We start from the raw sequence: 18263 nt of genomic DNA, 5'->3' as shown, positions 1-18263 counted from the left end.
TTAGCTATTTTGTGTTAAAATAATGGATGTTAACTTGAAATGTTCAGCAAGGTAGAACAATTCCTTAATTTAGAAAACCTGAACTAGAGACTTAAAGTGAGCAAGAAATGGTTGTTTTGTTAGGCATTTATGGTCTAAATATTAATTTTCATCGAGGCAAGAATGATTCCTGTTTCCTTTTAATGAGCAAAGTTAAACAGCTAATTCATATAGGACCCTGAAAATAAGGTAGTTAAAATATTCAATGGTAATAGCTAACTTTACTTTTAATTTTTATTGTAGCATCGAATGCAGAGCTGGTGGGCTACACAAAAGGACATTGGCAGAATTATAGTGAGGATTTCTTCAAAAATCTGGAATGATGAGAAAATAAGAGAAAGCGATGAGAAAAAGCGAGTGAGCAATACAGAACACAGCAATTTTAGGCAGCTTTGTGGAGGGATTGGTCACTGCTTTAGAGTAATTCTTACCATTCACAACCTCCCAGGGACAATGGAGAATACAGTTAGATTAATTTGAGTAATTAGAAAGTGTTAAAATAATTGATATTTTTGATTTTGTTAAAAATAGACTTTCTTAGGAGTTCAGAGTGTAATGGCTCCTATTTCTTTGTGTAAGCTGGATTGATTAATTGGTTAGAATTCTTTTTTAGGTAATACTAGAAATAAAAGGCAATTATAAGACTTCCTGAAGGTGAGATCTGACTCTGATTTGTGTCTCAAGATCTAAAATCTTTTATTTATACAGTTGTCTTCTAACAGAAAAATACATCCTTCTCTGATTGCTTTGCCAGTTAACTTAAATGTCAAGTAGTAGGAACAGGGAAGTCTTTGGTATCTTACTGTAGTCCTCGTAGGTGCTGAATAACGAGTGACTCAGCAGATGCAGGTTAACTGTGCCCTCAGCCCACTGAGCCAGAAGATAAGATCCTGTTTTCTTGCAGTTTATACGCCCTTCATCCAGAACTGTTACAGAAGAGTATCTAGTAATTGTAGTCCTGTGCCTCTTGAAATCCTAGTCTGCGAGGAGTGACTGTGTCGAATCCTAAATTCATCTCTGATAACATTGGATCTAAGAACCCAGGGTAATAGGCCCATGGGCAATGTTTTCTCCTTGGAGACCAGTTTATTTAGGGCCCAGTGCTTGAAGATAAATAGCAGGTGACACGCTGTGTCATGTGGTTTGTGAATCTTAAATAATCTCTATCAAGGAGGACCTCAGGTTCGTTCAGATCTCAGTTTTAGGGTCCCTGTGGCTTGTCAGTGATCATGCGCTCCACGTTTGTTCTGAAGTGAAGCTTACAGTTTCATTGGAGAAAAGAAAATTTCTGCTGGTGTGCATGGTGGCATGTGCATGTAATCCTAGCACTCTGGAGGCTGAGGCAAGAGGATCATTGTGAGTTTGAGGCCATCCTGAACTACATAGCAAGACCCTGTCTCAAAACACCAAAAAGAAATAAAAAGCTCTGCTCATTTCTGAATCATTTAGGATTCAGATAGAATACACTTTTTAAAAAATTTTTTAAATACTGTCTTATCTACATGTAGAAAACTGACTAAAAACATAAATGAATTTGCTTCATGAATCTGTGGGATCTTTATCTAGGTGTTTCCTTTATATAGCAGTTTGTCACTTTATTAGTATCATGTCCTTTTTTTTTTTTTTTTTGGAACCAGGAGTTCAACTCAAGACTGTACGCTTGCCAGACAGGGACTGTGCCACTGACTGTATCCCTGGCCCGTCATTTATTGTTAACAATGTGTGACACCTGTTATTTGACTATTAATAATTTATGACAGTTTATTTGGGTTTGAGATTTCCTTTACATTCTCTCCTAACTAAAATATGCTTATGTAGTGTTTTTATGAAATTTTAGTAAGTTAATTTAAAAGATAAAAGTACTGAGTCTTTAATTTCTAAAATTTTTAATTTCAGTTGAATGCTATGGCTAACAGAGCAGCAGGAAAAGGTTATGAAAATGAAGATAACTATTCTAATATTAGATTTCAGTTTGTTGGAATAGAAAATATTCATGTTATGAGGTCCAGCCTTCAGAAATTATTGGAAGGTATGATTTTGCTTACTTTTTAGGCAGCTTTATCTGATGGAAACATAATGCTAGTTACATATAATTTAATTTAAAATTTTCTGGTAGTCACATTTTTAAAAGTAAAAACATGTAGTCAAGAAAAAATTGATATTGAGGTATTTTGCTTTTCATCAAATCTTAGAAATCAGTTGTGTATTTCATACTTACAATACATCTCACTTTGACCTGGCCACATTGCAAGTGTTCAAGAGCTGCCTTTAGGTAACGGCTACTGCATTAGTACTACCCTAATGCTTTTGTAAAACATTAAAGCTGTTGGAGATTAGGGAGTAGCCAATGCATTGAAGATTAATTTATAATACTCTCCTATTTAAATATTAAGGTACTCTTCCACTCATAATATAAAGTTCTAAAATATGACTATTTTAAACATGTGTGCTACAGTTTTTCAGAGCGATTAGAGTTTCTCTTAAAGAAAAATGCATCAAAAAATTGGTTGTTGTGTTTCTGTAATAGCAGCTTTTCATTTGTAAACAGTCTGCCCTTTTTTATCCTCCTGTTTCTCAATTCACTTATCATGATAGATACTGTAAAGAGGAGTAGAGACTCTGGCCCCATTCTGATGAAACTTTCTTCCTTTTTCTAGTCAATGGTACTAAGGGGCTTTGTGTTAACGATTTCTACTCTGGTTTGGAGAGTTCAGGATGGCTTCGCCACATCAAAGCTGTGATGGATGCTGCGATCTTCCTAGCCAGGGTAACGTGCTCACGCTCTCTCTCTCTCTCTCTCTCTCTCTCTCTCTCTCTCTCTCTCGCTCATATTTGGTTTTGGGTTCGTAATGGTTGGGTTGGAGTGGGTTTATCCTTTTGGGCATGGATATCCATTCTGTGCAGATAAGCTTTATTATTCTATACCTCTTTAATAAGGTTTACTTTAATTTGACCTTTAAAAATATACAGCAGTAATCAAAATGTTACATGCCTGTACTTTGTTACATAAAGAAGTATTTGAAGTGATGTACGTGCCAGCTACCTTAAGTTGATCACAACATATTGTACACACGTGTTTAAATTCCACCATACTTCATAAATATGTATAATTGTTATCCATCATTTGAAAATTATTTCAAAAAAAATTCCTGCAGCAACTGGCCTGTCTTCACATTTTTCATGGCAAAAACAATCTCACTCTGATCTCACTGGTCTCACTCTGAAAAAATGTATTTGTACATTTGATGTAGAAACTTAGAAATGCCCGAATATTTTGGAGTATTTTTTACTTTATTTTTGTGTTTGCTGGATTGTAGTTGTTGCTTTCAGATATGCTATGGTAACATAATTGTTGCAGAAATAGCTCTGTATAATGTAGTTCTTGCTATTGTGATTTCCAAGTAAAGAGACTCATTGGTTTACGTAAAATTTGTCCTGCCAGAATCTAAGCATGTGGTCTTGCTTTTCAGGCAGTAACGGTTGAGAGTGCAAGTGTACTGGTGCATTGTTCTGATGGGTGGGATAGGACCTCCCAGGTTTGTTCCCTCGGTTCGCTTTTGCTGGATTCGTACTACAGGACAGTCAAAGGATTCATGGTAAGGGTTTATTCAGCTCACCCAGTGGTTCTCAAATATCAGTGATTCTGTCCTCCCAGGGGCCCTTGTGATACTAAGAGACAGTGAGGCAGCTGGCATGTGGCTTGGCGGAGCCAGCAATACTGCTGTGCATCTTCAGTTAGGCAGTAAAACAAGGCACACATACTTACAAATGACATCCTGGAAGGGACTTCCACTGAAGACACCTTCATTTGCCAAATGTGTAACGTGGTAAGCATGTTCTATACAGGAAGATTAAATTTCTAATTGAAAGATTTTCTACGTTTTGAAGATAAAAGTCCTGGCTTCGGTTCATTTGTTTTTCACCCTATGATCAGATTAATTTTCAGGTTTTATATTTTAACTCTTGGTGAGTAAATGAAGGCATATTAGAAAGGTTTTGTGTTTATATTTTTAAATACAGTACCATTTCAAGACAAGAGTTAAAATCACCAACCCCTTTTTAGCACTTTTATTTTGTGCTACTGTTGAATCTGCAATAGGCTAAATAGAGGTAAAAAAATTATAAGAATACAATACTAGTAAGAAAATAATGTTCATAAAATAAAACATTTCCATTTACGCCCTTTTCCTCCCTTTGTGGTGCTGACAGTTGAATGTTTATCTGGGAGTTGTCAGGTAGTGGGTATTTTCTTTACCTTCTTTGCCAGGCCACCAAATGAAATGAAATAATAAATGACCATGCATGAAGAACTTCCTAGGGGGCAGGAGCACACTAAATTGAGCCTCTGTAGGTTCCTGCAGGTGATGTGTGAGGGCTGGGTTTGGTGAATGTGAGAAGGGGCCAAGAGGCCAGTGTGGAGGAGTGTGGGGGCTGAGGTCCTGGGGTGAAAGGCTGGGACTGGCCCTCCCCCTCTTTAGGCAGTGAGAGCTGTTAAAAAGTTTTAAAAAGAAGAAATAGTAGCTTGATAGCTGCTGTTTAAAAAGATTGCTTGCCAAAATATAAACTAAAGAGTAAAATAAAAGGTAGTAGGAAACAAGGAGATAGATCTGCAGAAAGGAAAGGGACGGAGCAATGGGGAGAGGAGAGAGGGCAAGAATTCAGATGTGTTATGCATTGTGGCAACTCCCATGCACATGCTAATAACAATTAGGAGAGTGAGAATTGGTCACAGTAGGTGTGGCCTAGAGGAGAGGGTCTCCTCCGGGAGGATTTCCAGGTTCCTAAATTCGTCTCCTGGATAGAAGACACTGCCTTCCTGCTCTGCACTGACCTGAGCAGAGACACAGTTTTCTTGAGAAAGATGCAAGTTAGGATTTAGACATTGGTGTGTAGAAGAATGGGGAGGACCCAGAACCAAGTGTGCAGCTGCAGCCTGAAGATCACTTTCCTGAGGTCACACAGGGCAGAAGTAGTGAAGCCAGGCTTGCAGCCTCTGGGTGTACCCAGAAGCTGCACACTCACTGTCGGGGCTTATGGCACTTTGCTCACCTCAGAGAGATTTAACCCAAAATCAGAGGTCAGGCTGATCATCTCGGCACCAGGAAAACAGTGTGCTCATTTAATGAAATTAAAGGTATATTAAATACTAGTAGATACATTTTGCTTAGACTTGAAAACATTACAAATTTGTTATTTCACTGGAGTTGGTAAGTAGAGAACCTGTGACAGAGACAAAGATAATCGAGATGAATATCAACATTTGGATTTCAGTATAGACTCGTTGTCATTGGTGTTTCTGTCATTGATTTTTTTCCCCAAAAAAGCTCTACATGAGCATGGTACATATAAGCCAAAAGATTTAAAATGTTCAGTCTTCTAAGTGAATTATTGTTAGCATTTTGGCTTGCATTTTCTTAGCATTTTGTGTGTCACATGTGTGCAAACAGATATGGAAGTGCAGTCCTGCTTTGTCACACACACATTTCCCTTTCAGTGTGGTATAACTGACATACTTTGTCGTGAGACTTCTATTTTTATGTATTGTCACTCTCTTTAAGCCTCACCTCTAATCCCAGGTTTTGGCTATCCTTTGCCTGCAGTTTATTTTGGGAGTGGTATTCTGCTTGGTAAAAGAAATCAAGTGTATAAATACTATTTTTAAGCTAATAGAATTGAATCCAGTCTAATAAAATGTTGAAAAGTGGGTTTTACTTTTTTTCATTAAGGTTTTAATAGAAAAAGATTGGATCTCATTTGGACATAAGTTTTCAGAGAGGTGAGTGTCAGTTATACATTTATGACTTTAATAAGATTAGAGTGCCCAATTTTTCTGTTCTCTGAACTCATGTGACTCAGGTGTGTGTGCTATGATTTTGTGCTGTATTATATATGAGATTTAAGATTCTGTCATTTCTTTCAGTTCTAATACCTTCGTTAGTTTTTGAGGCTAATTATTACCTTTTTTCTCTATTGTAATATTTAGAAGGCAACAGATCTTTTAAAATTAAATTTGCAAAATGCATAGCTATACATGACTACAATAAAGAAATGCTGTTTTTTTAAATGCAAATGTAATTAATATTATTTTTTGTATGTATGTTTAAGTTTATTATTGCCTACACAATGGAGTTCTTTTAGAGCATTTTTAAAAACTGGTGTTTTCTGGGTGGTTAGGTGTGGCCATTTGGATGGTGACCCAAAAGAAGTCTCACCAGTATTTACCCAGTTCTTGGAATGTGTGTGGCATTTAATGGAGCAGTTTCCACAAGCCTTTGAATTCAGTGAAGCGTTTCTTCTTCAGATCCACGAACATGTTCATTCATGCCAATTTGGAAACTTCCTTGGAAACTGTGAGAAGGAAAGAGAAGAACTTAAGTAAGATGATTTGATGAGAGTGGGTTCTCCTTCTTGCAGCCATAAATCAGGGTTGATGTAATAGGATGTCTTGACAATAGAAAGTAGAACTGAGCTGGTTTTCGATCTTACCATCTGTATTTCTGAATCATACCCTACCCCTCAGGTGAATATTAAGAACACATTTTACATGTATCTTGAAGAAAATGCTTGTAGCCTAAGTACGCAGCTCATTAAATCTTACTAACACCTGTGTAACCTGCGTCCCGGACAAGCATTGCCAGCAAACTGGACACTTTCTGTGCTCCTTTTCAGGGTTAATAGCTTTCAGATTTAATTTTCAGACAGAGAAAGCTATGTATTATTTTGTTTCCTAGAACTGATCACTATTTTTAAAGTGTGGTAAAGGTTTAAAACTGTCAGTTTGTTTTGGGGTGAGGTGGAGCATTGTAGCTCTTCTCCTTTTCCTTAACAGACAGTTGTTGGGGGAAATAAGTGTGCATACACTGGCTGCAGTGGGGCGGTATGTGAGACCCTGATTCACCTGTACTGTTATAACCTGTCTCAAGGGGTAGGGGTTTTTAGCTAAATTTTGATGCAGCAGATTTCTGGGGTAAGACTGAAAGATCCTGTGCACATTGTTAAGTTTGGCTTCTGAATTTAGCTTCTTACAGTAGCAGTAGACAGCAGTTTAAGGGTCTTGATCATCCAAAGGGTGTATAGAGTACCGACCTCTTGCAGCAGTTTGCAGACAGCCATACATTTACTCCTGGCAGTGCAGGACTGAGAGCACCGGGAGAGTTCTGAGGGAAGTAAAGGAAGCAGAACTGAGTAGAGCGTGGCAGAGGTGAACACAGCTAAATGCCAAGCCGTCAGCTTTGCGCTGCGTCATTCGCAGTGGTGTATCATGGTTTAGTGCAGGCAGCTTTGCTTGGAGTTTCTTGGAGCCATTTTAGGGAAGTGTCCTAAAGATGGGAGAAGTCCTTAAAAATGGAGTGGGTGTTTCCTAGCAGTCTTTCTCTAAGAGCACACTTCTGTGGAGTCATGGGAAAAGGAGATTGTTCACTTTCCCCTAGCTCCCAGTGTCTGTTGTTCATGTGGAATATACCTCCACCACCACTCTGCGCTTTCCCACCAGGCCTTAGATTTGCAATGTAACTGGCATAATGTCTTCATGTTTGCCCATTTCCCTTGAAATTTTCATATGTAGTTGTGGCCCTGCCTATGATATTTGTCACCACAGTGCAGATATGAGGTGAACAGATTAAGGCCTAGCAGAGCGACATTTGTCTGAGGCTCTACATTTATATAAGTGGAGATTTTAAATAGGTGAGAGAGCCAAGTTTTTGAAATCATATGGAATGAGAAAAATGCCTTAAATGTACAGTTATAGGAAAAATGTCATACTTGTGTTTCATTCAAGACACATGGCTTTATTATGTGACAAGAGGTTAGACAGTGAATGAAGAAAGACTAAAACCTGATCTACTTTGGAAACAATTGCCTGATTGATAACAATTAGGGTTGGCAGTAACACTTTATGTCTCCCTCAGAGATTTGTGTGTGTTTCTCATTGCTCTAAGGTTGAAGGAGAAGACTTACTCCCTGTGGTCATTTCTGTTGGATGATCAAAAGAAGTACTTGAATCCTCTCTACAGTCCCAAAGCTGAAAGGTTTACAGTTTTGGAGCCAAATACGGTATCTTTCAATTTTAAGTAAGTTGGTATCGTTAAGAAGTTAATATCTTACCTTTCTCAAGCACAATTGAAAAGTTAATTCTGAGCTGACAGTGGTAATGGATACCTGTGTAATACTAGCACTGTTGGAAGATGAGGCAGGAGGGTTGCAAATTCAAGCCCAGCTGGACAGTTTGGTAATTTAGTGAAATACTGTCTCAGAATTTAAAAAGCAGATAAGGGTAAGGATGTAGCCCAGTGCGGGGTGGGAGTTGTTCAGTCGCTAGGACTGTTATACCCTTCTTGCTTTAATTGAACATATTTATGGGATACAGCGTGAGAATTCAATACATGTGTATAATGATAAAATGAGGCAGTATTAGTCTTCCAATTTAAAAAGAATGTACTAACACGTACTTTTATGTACTTATGAGCTATAATGTGGTATTTCAGTACTTACATACAGTGTGTGCTATCAAATCAATAATGAATGTTTCCATCTCGTGTTTGAAGCCTTTGAGCTTCTCTAGTGATTAGTAAAATACAGAAACGGTTTTTATAAACTTCACTTACCCACTGTACTGTAAAACACTAGTGCTGATTGCTTCCGTCTGTGTTGTGGTGAAAGCTTTTCTTCTGTCATAAAGGTTTTGGAGAAACATGTACCACCAGTTTGATCGAACATTGCACCCTCGGCAGTCAGTATTCAATATAATCATGCATATGAATGAGCAAAATAAACAGTTAGAGGAAGACATTAAGGACCTGGAATCTGTAAGTATCCTGATCGCAGTAACTATTGCAGTATAGTTGGGATATCAGATCAGTTTAATTTTGTGTATTTAAGTTGCTTTCAGCTTTGCATTCCTTTGATAATGAAGTTGAATGGGTTTTCATGTTTGTTAGTTTTCCTTTTTTTTAAATAAATTTTATTTAAAGAAAGACTAAACAAAACAGAAAACAGGTAGAAATAATACATTCTTTCAAAGAAAAAAATAAAACAGGGAGAAATCACTAGTTGATGCTTACAGACTGTCTTCTTACAAATATTTATTCAAGATACTAAAGTGGAGCATATAAAGTGGGGATTCAAACAGTGAGACTGCAACCAGCTCTGTTCAACTATCCATCAAAAACTTAGAAATATGGTTATCAATCCTATACACTTAAACATACATGCAGTTATCCATATCTTCAATTATGTTGAGATTGAATAAACCCAAGCAGGCTAATATCACTCTGAACAAAGAATAATACTATTGCTGGGTTTCACATTATGACCCTCCAAGAAAGCACTGGGTACTTTAGTGTCTCTTTTTCTTCAACATATCTGTTCATTTCATCATGTGTTATAAGATCAGTTCTCATAAACTGTTTATAGATTGTACACATGCATGAATCTTAACATGTATTTCTATCCTTTCTATAGTAGAGGGAGAAACAAAACAAAACAAATTCCTATAAACACATGAAACAAAAAAGACATATAAGACCCTTGTACAAGGAGTTCTACCGTAGTTCCTGTGTTGTCTCTTGTTATCTTCAATAGAATTGGCTATATCATCAGACATGGTATAATTGAATATATCAGTACATAACAGTATTAGTAAAAACACAATGTTGTATATAGTATAAAACTTCAAAAACAGGTAGTTATCACACCAGAATGTGTATTGTAGAGTCTTGTCATCTTCAGGGTAGTTGCCTATATTCTCAGACTTGATACTGTCAATCATACCAATTTTGAATAAAATCTGTTGAAACCGAACAGCAATCAAACAAACCAGATTTAACTAAGAGCAGTCATGATAAAACAGTATAAGTCATACAGGGCTCCAGACTAAGTTAATAGGAAATTAAAGATGATTACCGTGCTATATCCTTATGTTTTTGGGATAGCTGTCTGTGCCCTCAAATCTAATGCAAGTAGACTAATGGGGCAGAATAAAATCTATCTAAGCAGAGTGGTATGAGTAATGTGGGTTTTAAATCCTGATACACTATTAACAATATCCTCTGCCATCTTTTTTAAGATTCTCCCTCCCCTTTCACTTCCCCAGCGTACACTGTGCATTTTTGGGTCTCACCAAGACCCTTGGTTTTAAATGGGGCGGGGAAACCTGCTATTTACCTAAGTGGTTCTGAACCTTCCCTCTCCTGGACTTGATCTCCAGTTGTATTCCTTTACCTATTAAAGCCTGTCTTTCCAACCTATCCACAAATTCTGGTCTAGTTGCCCCTATTACTCTCTGGTTCTCTGTCACATAGAGCATATATTTGATTTTCAATCCATGTACTCCTTTTCATGTTAATTATATTTCCTAAAAATAGCATCTCAGTTCACCTTACCTCCTGATCTACTCTACGTGTGGTTCTTTTTTTTTTTTTAATATAGTGTATCAAGGCCATCTATATTAGAGATTATAACCAACCTTCTCTGCCTCATTTCTGTTACGCTCTTTTTTTGCCATCAGTTGTCTGCTTATCTTCATTCTGTTTTCTGCTCCATTCATTGAGGCCTCTCTGCCACTATTCCTGGAATCCTAGTACTTTTCTCTCTCTCTAGAATGCCCTGCAGTATTCTCTGTAGAGTTGGATTGGTGGTTGTGATTTTCCCAAGTTTCTCTTTGTCTTGGAAGCATCCTGTTTCTCCATTAATTTCTAGAGACAGTTTATCAGGGTATATCAATCTGGGCTGGAGGTTATTTTCTTTCAGAGTTTGGAATATTTTGCTCCAGGCTCTTCTTGACTTGATGGTTTGTGTTGAGAAGTCTGCTGTTATTCTGATGGGCCTTCCTTTATAGGTGATCTGTTTCTTGTCTCTCACAGCTTTTAATATTCTGTTCTTATATTGAATTTCTGGGATCTTGATTATTATATGCCTGGGTGTAGCTCTGTTTTTGTTGTAGGTGGCTGGAGTCCTGTATGCCTCATACATCTGAATATCATTTCCTTTTCCTACATTTGGGAAGTTTTCCTTAATTATTTCTGTGAATAGCCTTTGTAGTTTGTTTGTACCCCTGCTTCTTCCTTCACATTCTTTATTCTCAAGTTATAGATCCTCTTGTCATCTTCCAGCCTTTGTATTGTTACTGCTTGTTTCCTTGTTATTTTTAAAAGTTTTTCCTTTCATAATTCCACATTGCAAACCTGTCTTCCAGTTTGGCTAATCTATCCTTAGTTTCTTTCAAGCAGTTTTGCCATCTTTCCATAGAGTTTTTAATTTCCTGGTAATCTCTTTGAATCTGCTTGATATATTCTATATTTTCTTTTATTCTTCATCAAATGGTTCTCTCCTTTGAGTTCCTCCCTTTTTCCATCTGTGTCTTCTTGAGGGGTACTTAGCATCTGTTTTATTAATCTTCTTATATCTTGCTTTACTTGGCTAAATATTTCCCTTTGAACTCATCTATGAGGTCCCAAATATATGTCTTTATGTCCACTGGTGCTGTGTCTGATATTGCATGTTTGCTGTCCTCATTCTCCTTTGTATTTACCTGTCCTGGGTCAATGTTCTCAGGATTGAGATCTGGGGACTTTTTGTTGTTGCTTCCTCTTCCTATCTTTTTTGTTTCTTCCAGGAGGCCCCAGTTTCTTTCTTTGTTGGTTACAATTCTGAAGCACGCTGGCTAGGTGACCCTTACCCCTGCAGTGTGCTAGTGAGTTGCAGACAGGGGCAGTGTATGCTGGCCCCTCCTGTCCAGATCAGTCAAGCTGTTGAGGCCTTCACTGTATTACTGTGCACTGCCTCCCCTCCGGATCAGTCAACTTGCTAAATGCCTTCACTGCATTAGTGTGCACTGCCACCCGTAGGGAATTGATTTCAGATAACCTATTGGGTTTCAGCCAGGTTGCATGACCCAGGCCTAGCTCACTCTACCAATCCTGTTAGGGAATAGAACAACCGACTGAAGTCACTGCTGCCCCTTGTACTTGCCAGTCCTGCCCAGTCCCAGAATGTCCTCTGCTGGAGCCTCCCTTTCTGTGGAATGGCTCTACTCTCGTCACTCACCATAGGTCAGTGAAGGCTCCCCGCCAGCTCAGCTCTCCATTTGGCTGGCTGATCCCCGGCTTCAGTGTTAGCCTCCAGTGAGTTGAAGCGCTGGGACCTTGGATGGCTAGCAAGTCGCCTGCTGCAGCGGGATACTGAACCTTTAGCTGTTCCAATAATAGCACTGGGACTGTATGTTTGATTGGTTCTTCTCACCTGAGTTTCTTCTTGGGACAAGAGAATTCATCTCCCTCTGTTCGGGACTCCCCACAGTGTATTATGTTGAATTCCAAGTTGACTATCTCAGGGAGCTTCTGTAGCCAGCTGTTATCTGTCCGCCATTTTTGCTCGACTCCCCTTGTTTTTCTTTTCTGTGACTAGATTGCTCACACTTATGCCCATTTTCCGTGGACTCACTTGCCTCTTTGTTGTTGACTTGTGGGAATCTATGTACACCATTCTGTAATTCTCTGTCAGGTATATGCATAGTACACATAGCTTTGTCAGCCTGTTCTTTTCTTTTCTACTTTATTATGCTATGTTTTATGTAGATGTTTTGAATTTTTCAGGTCACATGTTTGTGTGTGTGTGTCTTAAGAGCCCTCTCCACCCTGTGACTTTGCTATAGTTTTTTCTTTGCTGTCATACATAACCAAAAAGGATCAGTAAGTGTGTAGCTGTTTTTAAAAAACCCCGGCAAGATGAACCCAGTAAGGGTTTGAACCCAGTAAGACTTGTCTCATCTGTTCCTCAGGCAGATGCCCGTCATCTTGCAGGTAGGGAAGTAGTGACAGAGTGACTTGTGGGAGGGTTTGTCACAGAAAGGCAAGCCCAGGTAGGAGCAGTCCGGAGGATCATCTGGAGATCAGCCAGAGGGTCTCTAAGGCTTGGCATTCTGCCGACGAATCTTCTAAAATGCTGTTGTATGAAGAAGAGGTTGTTTCCTTCTAAAGCCTGTTGCATTCCCCTAGTTAAGACCTCTAGCTAGACAAATGGGATTATTATGTTACAGTCATAATCTCAGGGTGTCTCGAACTATTCTTTTCCTTATAAAATGTTTATTTGTCATACTTTTTTCAGTCAGATTTTATTGGTACATTTTAGATATACATAATGATCACAGTCATAGAAAATTTGTACTTGTACCTGATATAGCTTGTTTTTCCCCCATTCCTTTCTTTCTCTTCAACCCTTCCTTCCCCTCCATTTCCAAAAGCTTTGTTTCCACATTTTCCTTTTTTTTTTACTTTTCCCTTCTTTCCTCTCCCCTTCCGTCTCCCTTGTCCCTCTCCCCATCCAAATATTTTTTTCCTGTTTGACAGTACTGTTATATATTATGGTCCTTAGTTACACTTTCGGTTTCTCACACCCAAGAAACAATGTCGTATTTACATGTGTGTCCATTTATTTCACTTAAGAGTATGGTCTTACGGTGCATCCGTTTTCCTAGAAATGGCTGAAGCATATCATTTTTTAATGGCAGAATAATACTCAGTTGTATTAAAAAAACCACATTTTCATCCATTCACCAGTAGATGGGCACCTGGGCTGTTTCCAAGGTTTGGCTATTACAAACTGTGCCGCTGTAAACGTAGCTGTGCATGTATTGCTGTGGTATGATGCTTTTAATTCTTTAGGGAAGATACCCAGAAAGAGAATGGCGGGAACTTCTTATCCTAGTTTTGTGAGGAATCCACATCGATTTCCACAGTGGTTGAACCAATCTGCACTCCCACCAACAGCAGAGAAAAATTTCTTTTTTCCCTACAGCCCCTCCAGCATTTGTTACTGGGTGATTTCTTGATAGTCATTTTTTCTGGGGTGCAGTAGAATCTCAGTGTTGTTTTAATTTGCGTCTCTCCAGTGATGAGCAGTGATGCTGAACATTATTTCATGTATTTATTTGCAGTTTGTACGCCCTCATCTAAGATGTGTGTGTTCATCTCAGATGCCCTTGTCATATTTCTTCTACAGGTCATGTAAAGCCTCTTTAAATGTGACGGCCTAGTGGCCATTTGCAGTCAAGTCTGGCTGATGGATTGCTCTGATGATAAAAAAAAATAACCAAGTATTTTCTGTCATAAAAATTGTAAACAGGATTTTTACTTTAGGTACACTAGATTTCCTTAAATTTTTGAGGTTTAATTTTTGTATATCCCCAAAGCATGTTTTATTTTTCTACCTAACATTAACGTATTGACCATGAAATACCTCTAGTAATGTCTTTTCAAATTTTTATTTGTTTTAGAAAATTAAACAGCACAAAAATAAGCAAACAGAAGACGGTCTTACCAAGGAATTGTTGAATTCTGTTCATCCAGAATCACCTGCCCGCAAAGCCTCCCTGTGTCTTAAAGAGCAGACTTTGCTACCCCTGAATGACACGCTCCGAACCATAGAGGGCAGCAACCCTACAGATAATCGCTACAGCGACTATGCGGAAGAGTTTTCCAAAGCGGAGCCTGCAGTGGTCAGCTTGGAGTGCGGCGTAGCGAGGATGACTTGTTAGACTCCGAGTGTTCTCCGGACTGGACTGTTGTGCAGAAGTAATTGTGAGGATGGTTTGTGCCATTGACCAAAAAGAACTTGTCTAATGGTAGCCTTGGGTTTAACAGTAGGTGAGTAGTTGAAAAGCGGGTAATAAATACTCTTGTGAGAGAAAAAAGTCGGGTTAATTACATTTCTGGACAGAAATGACATCAATTCTGTAGGAAATGACTGGTATTTGGTAAATTTACTCCAAAAACACTTTGCACTGTACACTAGTGAATTAACATTTGTATGTGACTTATGTTAATTACAGCCAAACATACACAGCTTTCTTTAATAGCAAGAAAGCAAACCTTGACAGACAAGATGATCCCTTAATTGACATGGCATGTACTTTGAATTATGTGACTGAGTAACTATGAATATTCACATATTTTTGCCTTTTAGTGATGTTGAATATTGAAGTGCCATGAAAAATATTTCCAAGAGAGCCTTAAAAGAAACTGTTTATCTTTACTCTTAAATTTTATATCATAGAACAGAATGCTTTGTTTGCTTCTCCTCGGCCAGCCTTGTTCCGTTGGTGAAGCATTGCGCGCCCTGCGCTGTAGGAGTCGCATGCCCCAGTGCTCCTGTGCAGGTGGTCGCAGAAGGACTCAGGGTAGCTCCTGCTTAGCTGGCTGCTGTCCACCTCAGAAGTAGTGTGGCTGAAGGTTTCATTCTGACTATGATTTGTTTAGTGCTACACGCGATGATTTATTATTACAGATCAGATTGTTCTATGTATAAGCACATTTGACTGTTTTACATATGGATTATAGCATTCTATTGATTCTTTCTTTGTGGTTGGTTTTAAGCCTTTAACAACTATGTAAGTTTAAAGAGCTAAACACTAAAACTGTAAGTAGAAACAACGAATAAATAGTGCACTCATTTTTTCCCTCTGCCTTATCTCTTAAAGAAATGCTATTCCCAGAATATTTATCTTTCATTGCACCCAAAAACTTTTGGGTGAAATAAAAAGGGATGTGTAGATAGTTTAGGTTTTGCTTGGTTGCATGAATTTTAAAGCAGTGCTTTCTATATGGAACATACATTTCTTCTCTTAAATATAGAAGAAATACAGGAAAACTAAGGAGAGCCTAGTTAATGTTTAACGAAAGCATCTTGAAGGCTGGGTCATTGTGTTATATTAACTGTTTACTCTTGTGTGCTAGCACATATCTTTAAAAAACAAAATGTCAACTGTATTTGGCAGTGTTACCCAAATGACTTTAAAATTGGAAGCGTAAGTAACATGGTGGCTCGAGGTACAATTCCAGGGTACTAGGAAGTTCACCTAGGATCCCTGTGTGTCTTTATTACACCTCTGTCTCTTATACTAGATGTGAACATACACATCTTTTTCAAATGAAAAATGCTTTATTGTAAGAGAGTTTATCTGATCCTGTTTATTTTTCCAGTGCATTTCTGTAATACCTTATATAATAAGAGAAGTCTGTCTTTTTTAAACAATAAGGAAAATCTACCATAAAATATTGTGTGGGATTAGCCAGTCCTGTTTCCCTATTTAAAGCCCTGGGAAAGGGAACGTAATGTCTGTGGCCACAAGGGTAAGCCTTTGTACCTTGGTTCTAAGCAGATTGTAGATTTGCAATTGTTCATGTCACTCTTCTACATTCAGCCTTTGGTTTATCATCATAATCTTCCACTTTAGACGCATAAATGTATTTATGTACTTGCATGTGGACTGAGAAATCAGACAACATCCTGAGTGACCTGTGGGGCGTATGTCAGCAAAAAGTGGATTGTGTTTGTCTGATAAAATGGAATTCATGTTCATCGTGTTTGGCAATGTATAGCATGTAAGTTATTTCATGTATTATTTAAAGGTAATTAAATGTTCCTATTTTACTTCGAATGTTTTTCTTTGGGGAAAAAAGTTCCAATTGTCCTTTTTTTTTCACCTAGTGAAATGGGTTTAGATATCACAGTATTGCAGCAGAACAAGTATTTAGCATTTCATTTCCAGTAGATTGGTAAATAGTTCCTCTTACAGATATGTTTAAAAACTCCAATAATATTTAAAGTAGGCATAGTCGGCTAAAAGACTCAGCAAATGTGTTAGGAATGGGCGAGGTGTTCTTTCGGCCCCTGCTGCAGGAGCCTGCATTGCAGCCAGGGCTCCGTGGTGCCCGTGCCCGTGCCCGTGCCCGTGTGGGAAGGCTGGGCCAGCGGTGCCCAGCTCTGAGGGCAGCGACTCTGGAGCATAGCTGGCTGCCATGAGGAGGAGAGTGGGGCCTGCTGGAGTAGGCCCGAGGCAGCAGGGCAAGCTTGAGTTCAAAAGAGGGGCTGTTGGTTTCCGCTGTGTGTTTGGCAGGCAAGTAGACAGGAATGTGATGTGTCGAGTCATCTATGAGTGTTTTTCTTGCCAAAAGTCAGCTTTTAATTAACTTATTTACTGCAGTCCTGGGGATTGAACCCAAGGCCATGTGCTTACACTGCTACTGAGCTACATCCCCAGGCCTTTTAAAATTTTTATTCTGAGGCAAGGGCTAGCTAAATTACCGAGGCTGACCTTGAACTGGTGATCTCCTGCCTCAGCCTCCCAAGTGTCTAGTATATTATTATACTCTGGAAACTGATGTCCTAGGAGGCTCCTGTGTTCAGAGGTAGCGCTCTGGAAAGGGAGCAGATCTGGGGAAAGGGAGCAATGCTGGGGCATTGAGCTAGTCCGTGGGCTGGTCAGTTGGTGAGCTTGGAGCTGAAGATGCTGTGAGAAGGTGGGCAGGGTGGGAGGAGGGGTCACTGGGGTGTGGCTCTGTCCCCAGCCCTTTACTCACTCTCCTCCTCACGTTCCCTTTCTGCTTCCCAGCTGCCATGCGTGAACAGCTTTGTGTACCATCCATGGGCTTCTTGGGGTTTCCGCCTTGGAGCCAGCTAACTGTGGTCCAAAACCATCAGAATAAGCAGTTCTCAGTAAATAGTGTCACTCATGTTATTTGTAGGAAAGTGAAATATCCTGTTGCACACCCTGAGATGTTTAAGGAGAGTGGCATGTGTAACGTATTTTAATATATTCCAACAAGGAGGGGAGTTGCCATAAAATGGGACTGGCAGAATGCCACTGATGATAACCATAGGTGAACAAATGAATGATCATTTTTGATCATTTGAGTATTTACATAGTCATCGTAAAAACAGAATTATTTGAATACTTTAACAAAATCCATGCCATGGGGTATAATGCAGCCATAAACAAGTGAGTGCATTCTAGTAATCTCCAAGTTTCATTGTGAAATAAAAGCAAAAAGACCCTTAGAGCAGTATAGACTTAAGAAAAAGGAAATATGTTTATGCATGCATATGCATAAGCACATATATTTCCAGAAAGTAGAAATGTAAACTAGAAACAGGAGTAGTGGAAAGAAATAGGAATGTAATAAAAGCAAGACTTCTGCATGTATCTTTTTAGGTAAGTTTGAATTTGGAACTGTTTTGCCTATTTTAAAATGCATGAAGTAAAAGAAATAAGCAAATCCTCACACTGAAAACAAAATCTCTGGGCTGGGGATTTAGCTCAGCGGCATAAGCACCTGCTTTGCAAGCAGGCAGTTGTGAATTCGATCCCCAGTACCGATAAAAAGGAAAAAGACAAAAAAAAAAAAAAAAAAAGAAAAGAAAACAAAATCTCAGTTGCAAATCAAATTAGT

The 18263-nt window shown here is 38.8% G+C and overlaps 1 protein-coding gene across 2 annotated transcripts in view; it reads left to right on the top strand.

The window, feature by feature from the left end:
* The window catches only part of Mtmr6 (myotubularin related protein 6), a 37187-nt gene extending 20723 nt beyond the window's left edge, over positions 1 to 16464 (top strand). The window contains exons 7-15 of one of the 2 annotated variants that reach the window (XM_063232527.1): positions 283 to 396; positions 1936 to 2068; positions 2697 to 2806; positions 3510 to 3635; positions 5766 to 5815; positions 6214 to 6414; positions 7977 to 8108; positions 8717 to 8843; positions 14309 to 16464. In XM_063232527.1, coding sequence (XP_063088597.1) covers positions 283 to 396; positions 1936 to 2068; positions 2697 to 2806; positions 3510 to 3635; positions 5766 to 5815; positions 6214 to 6414; positions 7977 to 8108; positions 8717 to 8843; positions 14309 to 14569 — 1254 coding nt within the window. In that variant the 3' untranslated portion in view covers positions 14570 to 16464. The remainder of the gene's footprint in view (positions 1 to 282; positions 397 to 1935; positions 2069 to 2696; positions 2807 to 3509; positions 3636 to 5765; positions 5816 to 6213; positions 6415 to 7976; positions 8109 to 8716; positions 8844 to 14308) is intronic. The other variant, XM_003477247.5, reaches the window with a different exon arrangement.
* Positions 16465 to 18263: the final 1799 nt, after the last annotated feature.

This window comes from Cavia porcellus, unplaced genomic scaffold (assembly GCF_034190915.1).
Source record: "Cavia porcellus strain 051 isolate PalLab524CR breed Dunkin Hartley unplaced genomic scaffold, mCavPor4.1 scaffold_21, whole genome shotgun sequence".
NCBI classification, from domain to species: Eukaryota; Metazoa; Chordata; class Mammalia; order Rodentia; family Caviidae; genus Cavia; species Cavia porcellus.
This window is presented reverse-complemented; position numbering and strand designations above follow the sequence as displayed.